The 9,684-nt window shown below is 46.7% G+C and overlaps 3 protein-coding genes across 3 annotated transcripts, besides 3 other annotated features; 2 read left to right on the top strand and 1 right to left on the bottom strand.

The window, feature by feature from the left end:
- Nucleotides 1–9: 9 nt before the first annotated feature.
- Nucleotides 10–33: a microsatellite.
- A 423-nt stretch (nt 34–456) lies between these two features.
- Nucleotides 457–490: a microsatellite.
- Nucleotides 491–2,203: 1,713 nt separating this feature from the next.
- Nucleotides 2,204–2,306: a microsatellite.
- A 337-nt stretch (nt 2,307–2,643) lies between these two features.
- Nucleotides 2,644–3,150, top strand: TSTA_066450 (uncharacterized protein; the record flags this gene model as incomplete). Its single annotated transcript, XM_002340544.1, has 2 exons — nt 2,644–3,012; nt 3,049–3,150. The coding sequence occupies 2 exons, from the start codon at nt 2,644–2,646 to the stop codon at nt 3,148–3,150; spliced, it is 471 nt and encodes a 156-aa protein (XP_002340585.1).
- Nucleotides 3,151–5,417: 2,267 nt separating this feature from the next.
- Nucleotides 5,418–8,303, top strand: TSTA_066440 (uncharacterized protein; the record flags this gene model as incomplete). The annotated part of the gene is made up of 9 exons (XM_002340543.1): nt 5,418–5,703; nt 5,809–6,124; nt 6,170–6,270; nt 6,317–6,435; nt 6,486–7,317; nt 7,345–7,531; nt 7,584–7,656; nt 7,704–8,099; nt 8,154–8,303. The coding sequence occupies 9 exons, from the start codon at nt 5,418–5,420 to the stop codon at nt 8,301–8,303; spliced, it is 2,460 nt and encodes an 819-aa protein (XP_002340584.1).
- Nucleotides 8,304–8,645: 342 nt separating this feature from the next.
- TSTA_066430 (uncharacterized protein) lies at nt 8,646–9,129 on the bottom strand (the record flags this gene model as incomplete). The annotated part of the gene is made up of 2 exons (XM_002340542.1): nt 8,646–8,818; nt 8,847–9,129. The coding sequence occupies 2 exons, from the start codon at nt 9,127–9,129 to the stop codon at nt 8,646–8,648; spliced, it is 456 nt and encodes a 151-aa protein (XP_002340583.1).
- Between the last annotated feature and the right edge of the window lie 555 nt (nt 9,130–9,684).

Genomic DNA, 9,684 nt, shown 5'->3' with positions numbered 1-9,684 from the left:
AATCTGCATGTCCCGTCCCGTCTCGTCCCGTCCAACCTATCTCTGAGCGTCATCATTCCAGCATGGATGCCACCACCAAATCTCTAATTGATACTTTCTTCGGGTAATGGAGCTGAAAGTGAATTTCGCACATGAGCATGGCTACTTTTTGTAAATTCACCAGGAAGCATTTCATTGAGCAAAAGGCAATCAGCTTCCCATCGATAAGGCACGGACGAGAAGTGGGAAAAAAAGGCGCAGCACCATTTCCCGTTTCCATTTGCTTTTTCAGTTTCTTCGGAAAATCTATAATCCTCCCGAACGTGGGCTCCGCCTCCGTAATTACGTGTGAAGCACCTGACCGTTGTGGGGTCGCTAGTCATTACTTACCTAAAGTAGCTAGCCGGTGAGGCAGATGACAAATGTGACGGGACGAGACGGGACAGGAATTGCGACTCCACTTCGTATACAAGAGGTGTCTCGTCCCGTCTCGTCCCGTCCTTCCTGTTCCACGAGCGTCATCCAGCATGGATGCCATTACCAAGTCTCTGATTGATACCTTCCTCACGCAACTCAACAACAGTCTGCCTAATATACGATATCCACCAACGGACGATGAGCTCGACCAGCTGATAACTTGGATTGAGCTATACAAGGAAACGGATGAATCACTCAGCGCGAGATCCAGACAACGGAAGAGTGTCAGAACACGTGCACGAGTCTTTGCGAGAAAAGTTCATGACATCTCACCTAGGCTGTTTGTTCTATGTGCATTGTCTTTCAGAATCTCAAATCTCCCTAGTATCAAGTCTGGGATCTTTTATGATCATCTCGAACGCTGGTGGAAAGGGTTAGCAGTGCCAGAGTCTCTGTCCAAACTCACCACTCATCATTGCCCAGATCTGGGAAGTCATTCAAATGATGAGTTTTATGAATTAACGAGCCATGAAATGGTTCGTGAGCCATTGAGGCTTCAGATGTTGCTGTCACAGGCGTCAGAAATTGGTACATCTCTCCTACATGCTTGATCTATCTAGGGGCTATTCACTGAATTTGGTCAGGAGATCCCGATCTGTATCTATCATTCTCGCACACAAGACATGACATGATTGATAATCTGCCCGAACCATTTCGTACGGGAATAAAAACTAGCAAGCAATGGAAGGAGGAGCAGACAAGAGGTGGATTGTCGGTAACAAATTGTTTGAATCTCTTTTTACCACAGAAAGTCAACGAGGATACTCTACTAGTGATCAGAATGGGGTATGACGCTGGATTCAAGATCTCTGATGCCCTTAAGCTCGGTGACAGACCATAGCTAGCATTTCGAATCATAATGCATCCTTCTTTTGAAATTTGGCTCTTGCTCTCATAATATAACAGACAGAACCTGCCAAAACATCCTTTGTAACTTGGCCGTCACGTTCGCCTAATTCACCGCCGGGAATGGGATTGCCGTCGCTGTCAGTTATGTTGCAAGAGCGACCCTCAAACATCATGATCATATCTTCCTTTATCTCCAACCGCTTATTTGATATCCATTCCCATTCCCCATTCAACGCCCTTTCCCCAACAGCACCCTCCGACATAACACGTGTTCAAGCAAATGACCGGAGCGATTTCAGGAGCAATTCCAGATGAGGAATAGTGAGGATTAAACGATTTCGAAAAGCGCTGTTTGTCGCAAAGATTTCGTTGCTTAAATCGGCGGTCGGAAACTGCGATATGTCAGTTTTTTTTGTTAACGTGAGACGATGCCGACCTACCGTTATCAATCTTAGAAAGCAAGACTTGAAACTCCTTCAAGAATAATACCAAGGATAGGCAGGCGTCTGACTCCGAATGAAGCCATTGATGAAGAAGGGCTTGCGGAACGATAAAACAAAGTTGGTGCCCGAAAATTCCATCCGGCGGGGCCATAGTAGGGTGAGAAAATCCTACCCATGGTTTATTGCCCCTCCATTATTCAACTGACGACACATGACTGAGGAAAAAAATGCTTGGGGAACACAGATTCCAAATCAGTCCGGATTGAGTAGAAATATATAATCAAATTCAAGTTCAGCTTCAGCAACTTTCAAAAACAGGCAGCCATCAGAAATTGATGACGCCAAGTTGTATTACAAGAACCAGCACTTCAGCTGACTGTTCATAAAATCCGAAACTGTACTGAACGATTCGTAGGGGAGTCGACCCTAGTATATTGTATATTATGCACTTGAGCCAGGAGGTGACAGGACAGGACGAGACGGGACAGGACGGGACGGGACAGGACGAGACGGGACAGGACGGGACGGGACAGGACGAGACGGGACAGGACGAGACGGTAGATCATAGCTACTGTAGACGCCCTTCTCAGTTATGTTAAAGACCAAGTCAATTGTTGACCCCATCTACGCAACATATCCAGTAGCCCTATAAGATGCCAGCCTTGTCCCAGGCTCACCGCATCTTGACGGATTGATTCAAGTCTTTCACCGGTTTCAGGTACTTGGAACATGATCGACCCTTCCAGAGGCGCATACGATACTACCGGTATAAAGAAGCCTGGCCAGCCGAAACCTCCGAAATAGTGTGTACGTTCACCCTGCAACATTTCAAATCAGACTGCTTAGACTGCATTTCACAACCAGATCCACGACCACGACGCATTGCCGAGCCGAGATGTTCTGCCTTCCACCGCTCTCAATTTTCTCGTTTTGGTCTCGGTGGCTTGCATTTATGAATGACAAGCCTTCATTGGAGGATGACCTTGTTAGTGTCCCTGATCCGATGGACTGGCTTAAGCATTTGTCTGACTGTGTACAGGAAGAAGGCATTGCTGAAATTGGCGTTCTTGAGAAAGTCGAGATTGAAACACTTCCTGCCAAGTATGAGGGCGATCATACTGCCTCTTTTTGGCTACACCCCCGGAGATTACAAGATGTTCCTAGAATAGATGGCTTTTACAAAGCTACTGTGCGCTATGATAGCAAAGAGTATAAGGTTGAGAGATATGGACAAATCCCGTGGTCTGCCAAAGGAAGTCTCCCGGTATACTTTCTTTGGAACAAAATAACAAGGGTCCAGGTCTCCATTCCATATGCGGAGGCGAAGACTTTGATTCCTGACCTTCCTGAACTTCCGCCAAACATTTTTGCCGCTATTTTCAATTCCCTGATCAGGAGATGATCACCAATGTATCTAGTTTGTCACAATGGATCCGTTCAGTATCTAGACCGGGTATAGTATATTTGCAGCAATGCACCCGTAGGTCAAGAGGTTGGTGGGCCAAGGCATGACAATGCTGGTAATAAACTGCCTGTGCCATTTCTCGCTAGTTTGTGAAAATTGCATGAAGAGACCGAATTTAAGCCAACATTTGAATATGTGAGATTTGCCAATGGTAACTGCGTGTGTGCTCAGGCGTTGAATTTCCTCCTCATCACTACTGTCCCATACATCTGCAGCTTCTCGTTTAGCCCTAGCTTGCGTCTAGGTCTGCAGCAAGTGACGAGTATCTACGACTCTAAACAGCCCCTGGACATGGCTTAGTCCAGCAGATCAACACCAATGACTATATCTGCATGCTGCAACAGGGATCTGAGCGTCGTATAGCTGGTAGGTTCGCTCGTTTCCATCGATTCAGCTAGCTTCGTGTCGAGAGGATGGGCTACGATATCAATGGGCCGGTGTATCAAGGCATATGGCTGCTGGCAGCTGTGCCATTTCTCGCTAGTTTGGAAAGATTGCATGAGTAGACCAAGTTTAAGCCAAAATTTGAGAATCTGAGATTAGCCATGGAGGGCCCTGCTTTAGGTGGAGTAATCGGTCAACTCGTATCGATGCTCAGAAAACTAAAGCATCACAACTGCTCTTTCATGCAACTGGATACGATACGTGGATACTAAGATTGTTGGCGTCGTCCTTGCACATGGAAGGTCGAGCTTAGCTAGTCTCAAAAAGTATAAATAGATCTTCATCGTGGGTAGCTGATGATATCAAATAACTCATTTCAACTCATTCCAAATCAGTCGCTCGACTACATCGCAACATTCAGCACTAATATTTCCACAACGTTGATCAAAGCCTCTTCCGCAAAATGCCTATCGAAATTCAGCAATCTCTCAAGTACCAGTTAAATAAATGGATATATCAACCCCCAGTTGATTTGAAACAATATCAGCTGATCCCTCTGAACATTCAATGGTCTTCTGTGACGGTATCTTTTCGAGCTTCCCCCTATACCACCGCTTGCTGATCCCGTACCTCCAGATATGTGGCATTGATGGGCTTCTCTGGACTCAATCATATCCGACCAAGGAGGTGCAAAATATTGCAGGTCGCTTCCTGTATAATGGTCAAGAATACAAATGGATCGTACCGGGTCACAGTCTGGCCCAAAGCATTGGAAACGCCATGGCGGAAGACACGGCCATACCAGGGGGAGTGCAAGAACATGACGGGTTGTCGTCGGCATTGACGGAAATACACCAGGAAGATCTCAAACGGATGGGTTTTGAAATTCGGAGATCCATCCCGCAGTTCTCTGTCGCTATTACCGTCCAGCAGATAGCGACTTGCATCCTTCATGGCCAGCTTATGGTGTACGACAAGTAACATGCTTCAAGTGATAATGCTCCGCAGTTGAAAAGTAGAAAAGCAAACCCAGCATGATACGTTGTCATCTCTCCAATCTTTCCTAAGCCGCGATATCATGTCTAGTTAAGGTACCCACAAATAAGCAGAAGTGTAGAGGAGTCTGCACATATCCAAAAACTTGATACTCAGCCATGCACGACTTAGCTGCGGCACTAGACTAGGTAGTCCAGGGAATTCGGGGGGGATCGCAATATCGATTAAGGGAGCAAGCCTGGCCTTTTGTCCGAATCGACTGATTGATAGTGTGGGTCGTAAAAACGTGCAGGGTGGGCAAAGTCTTTGCTCTGACTGCTTGGTACCAGACTTGATATTCCGCTTGGTCTGAAGAAATGGCCTATCACAGTACCGTTATGCAGGCCAGCCGCTTTGTGAGAGCGAGCCAGCTGAGTATTTCATTGAACGCCATCTCAATCCGGACAAGCTGCAGCTTCATGTCCCTAATAGACAATCTGCACCGAAATGGCACCTAAGCGTAAAATAATGCTCTCTAGCGCCTGCCAAAGTGCTATTTTGAGCAGCTGCATTGACTCGAAATTTAGACCGTTCCAGGCACGTTGATCGGTGATGAGTCTGCCGTGTCCGTGATTTGGAATGATCGTAGCACGAATTGTGTCGTGTCTCGAGCTTTTGTGGAAGCGATGTACGCGCACAAAAATCCCAGCCACAGACATATAAGGGTAGTGCACTTCCCCAATATCTTTCCCACCTCATCCTGCATGTCTCGACCTAACCTGCATCATTCGTAAGACATTGTTCAAGACACCCTTCATCTCTCATTCCCATACATTTTGTTCAATATGGCTTCCAGCTACCACGACTCCAAGGCACAGGCTCAAGTCACACCCCCTGATAGTCCACCTCAAGGAATACCTTCAGATGAAAACAGAATTCAATTGTATGCCAATGCAATCCGCGGACTATTTGCCGACGAGACGCAGCGTCCACCTGACAATGGCCTGGAGCCTATCACCAAAAATGAACTCATTGGACTGTTGGAGGCGGCTTTGGCATCTAGAGAATCGCTAAACCCCTCTGGAATAGGACATGCCAGTTTGGAGCAGGACAGTGACAATACGACACATGGTGAGTACTTGCCTCCCCGTGATGTTCTCATTCGCTGACATTTCCCCATTGGCACTCCACGTCTGCTACAGCTCTTCACGCAGCTCGCGCAGAACAGCCAGTTAGACAAGTACGGGAATTCCCAATCTTGGGACGCCATAACCGACATCGACGACTGCCCACAAGACACATGTCGATTCTCCGGTACAAAACTCGACGCTAGATCTGCTACGATGCCATCTGATAGTCCACACGTGGGCCCTTCGAATTTCATTACTAAAGAAGAGCTGAAATGGTTATTGGCGGAAGTGCTGGGAATTCAAAGCGCACAACCTACCTCGGATGGCAAGGATTCTAGCAGCAACGAGAAGCCTGAGGAACAAGACAGAACTAGAGCGAGAATTTGTGCCTCCAAGGCAGAGTATAAGACCGTCAAGGAGGTGTATGTCGATGAAACTATCTCATGAGCGTCGCTGACCGCAGATAGATGGGATTCCGCGAAGTATGCATATAAGATCACCATTTCCACCCCAATACCAGAGGTCGATGAATTAGACGAATACATGTTTGTGATTCGTGAACGTAGTCGTGAGTTGTACCGACCCATCAATTGAATCACGCTGACACCTTGTAGACAAGCACACCGAAGAGCTCATTGTTTATGTTGACATCAAATCACCCGGATTAAGTTGCATCTTGAGGACCATTCTAAAAGACATCCGAACCGTGAACCTCGATGCGGATCGGCCTGCGGTATGTTGACAGGATTTCAGGCTAGGTTCCATCGCTGATTGAGCACATAGATTGAGCGTGATCTTTTATATCACTACCTGGATGAGCTCAGAGATCATCTCAAGAGTTCTCGCTCCCAAGAAGCGACCTTGGATGACGCTATGCTGCATCTAAGCAAACTCATCCAGTACCTTGAAGAAACCTATGCACCGGTGGCAGAGCAATTGAAGCTATTCCAAGAATCTCAAAGAATCACCTGGGATCTCGTGTGGGCTCTGCTGAAACCAGGGACGCTCGTCTTTGCGACTTGCCCCTCCACCGGTCTGCCACGATGCATTCGATACGACTACATCGAGAAGAAAACCATCAGAGGTCGTGAAGTTCTTGAAGTCAACGGACGATATCTCGATTATGACGGAGAAGTTTTCGGCGAATCAACCGAGACGCTGCAGATTGGATCGTTTCGAGGAACCAAGCAGATCCAGACCTTGCCTATTTATCCACTGAACTACCACACCGACCCAAATATCTGGTCACGGCTGGTGTGCAATGGCCGCCATTTCGTTTCCCTGATCGGCAGCCACCATCGCGAGTACTGCGGAAATATGTTCATCCTAGACGAGAACACATTATTAAAACTCCCTGTGCATGGAAGGATTATGGTCGATGCTGCGGTTTTCCGCAAGATGGTTCCAAACCATCCGAGGTTAGACATCAAAAAACCGGATACGGTCGATTTTTTCTTCGGACATATGAAAGAGGGTGGACCAGAAAGCCGTATTCAAGGCAAGAATATTGACCTCCGTGAGCTGAAAGAAGAGGACCTCGCAATTTGTAGCCCGACAGTGCTAGGGTTCTCCTTGAAGGAAAAAATCTGGGGCGAGTATTACCAAGCTAGAAACAGTCTGGATGATTATTGACATAATATAGGAGAATTTGGCGTGGAAAGTGTCAAGGAAATCACATTCTCGAACGCCCCTTTCGACATGTTAACAGTTCCTGAAGCGAAGAAAAAAGTGATAAAGTCTCTTGCGGAGAGCCGTGTCAGCACTAGGTATGAAGGCACGTTCGATGATATTATTACAGGAAAAGGACGAGGGGTCATCATTCTCTTACAGTACGTTCATCCAGCTGCTTATTACAGTTTGACTCTAATGAGCATGTGACAGTGGCCCACCAGGTGTTGGGAAGACACTTACTGCCGAAGCCATCTCTGAACGGCTTCAAAGGCCTCTGTATTCCGTATGTTTTTTCTACATCTCTTCATAACAGCCTACTGATCATTGCAGATATCGTCTGGAGACCTGAGTATACGGGCGGAGGAGCTTGAGGTGCAGCTCACCCGTACCTTTCAAGTAGCTAGCGACTGGAAAGCGGTCCTGCTCCTCGATGAAGCGGATGTGTATCTGCAAAAACGAGACGGTTTCCATTTAGAACGAAATCGTCTGGTGGCGACATTTCTCCGGACGCTTGAATATTATGATGGCATCTTTTTCCTCACGACTAACATGCTGGGGGACTTCGATTCAGCCATCCTCGATCGAATCCAACTCAAACTGCAGTACGACGATCTAGATCGATCGGCCAGAAAGTCGGTTTTCCAGCATTTTCTGCGGGAACATTCGGCAGATATCGAGGAAGAAGCCTTGATACAGTTCTCCGAGGTTAAGCTGAATGGTCGCCAGGTAGGGCTGCTGTGAGACCCTGAAAATTTCAATGCTAATTCCGTCACGAAACAGATCAAAAATGTTGTGAAAATAGCCCACAATGTTGCGATGAGCGAAAACACAGGAGTGCACTCAAGTCATCTGCGGCTGGCTCTCTCACAAAGTGGATACAGTATTCCCACGCAAGGTGTCTTGGCGTCTGATGATAGCTTGTACCAGTGACCTTGAAGTAATGCAGGTTCACTCCCTTCATTTCATAGGAATAGTATCAGGCATTCATAAAAATCAAAAACTGATTTCTGGAAATTAATAGAGGTTGTAAAGTAGTTAAGTTCGTCGACTATAGTTGCAAGGTATACACATATAATCACATCTGCAATTTAGGAGGACCTCATTCTGAATCGTCCCTGGTCGTTCCCATTCGTCCTCACCCGGTCACGCAACTTTGACACTAGACTGTATCCGGTCTTAGCGCCCGCCTGACCAAAACAAGTTCACATGTCTGGTTGCAAGAACGTGTTGCCAACCCAAGTTTCAACTCAAGTCGAAATGTCGCAGAATGAGCTACATGAAATACGCAAGCGTCTTCAAGAAGCAGAAAGACGACGAGAAGAAGCGGAACGACGACGAGAGGAAGCGGAACGGAACCTGAACCTCGAAATACAGCAAACTCGAAATACGACACTCCCCGAATTTCTCGACGCGTGCCACAAACATCTCTTCCTCGGTCAGTCTGACTATTCAGAAGGACAAAAAATCATCCACAAAGGGTGATCCCGCCAATGCAGACCGCAAACTGCGACCGAGCAGAATCCAGGAATGGAAGGACTTTCCAAGCTGTCGGGGTATGTCGACAGTCGACTAGACGATCTTCTTCGCCGATGGGGAAATGCTTGTGCAGCACGCTGATGCCATACTTTTCATGGGCATTGTTGTCGAGGAACACTTGACGAATCTCACCAAAAAGGTGCTTCGTAGCATGTCCATCTAGCCGCTCCGCAGCTTGACGAAGAGAAGGTAGCGAGTTGTATGCTCGTGGATCATACATTATAGAAAGGTTTGTTAGTCAATATCTATACGCGAGATATCATACATACATGAATAAAACAAGTGGATACAATCACTTGATGTGTTGATGAGGAAGGCACCTTCAGCAAAATGACTAGTAAAAGAAGGTCGGAAGATATGCCCAAGACATCACAAACCAGAGATCAAACGTTGATTTATATATTGCTTTGAACGCATATCACATGCTTCAAGTTTCTTATTATACAGACAAGTCTTCTTTTCAACTTGTCTATCTGCACTCAGAGCGATCCGAACTCTTTCCTGGGCTGGTGAGTAATGAGTACCCCAACAAAGCAAAGACTAGAACAGTAATTCAACAGTAAATCACAGGCATCGGATGCTATAGTAAAAAGATACTACACTCGATCAACAGTGAAAACATCCCTAATCCTCAACAGCTTGGAATCACGTTTCCGACTAAAATGCCCCGCTCTACTTGTGCTTCACGAGATGGGTTGTACGTATAACCTGGCGGTTGTTGTCTAGCTCGAAGGCCGTATAGTGCATGCGCTTATCCTTATCACTTTGGTGCTCA

Source organism: Talaromyces stipitatus, genomic scaffold (assembly GCF_000003125.1).
Source record: "Talaromyces stipitatus ATCC 10500 scf_1105507295523 genomic scaffold, whole genome shotgun sequence".
Taxonomy (NCBI): domain Eukaryota; kingdom Fungi; phylum Ascomycota; class Eurotiomycetes; order Eurotiales; family Trichocomaceae; genus Talaromyces; species Talaromyces stipitatus.
The sequence above is the reverse complement of the archived record's forward strand: the minus strand, read 5'-3'. Positions and strand labels throughout refer to the sequence as shown.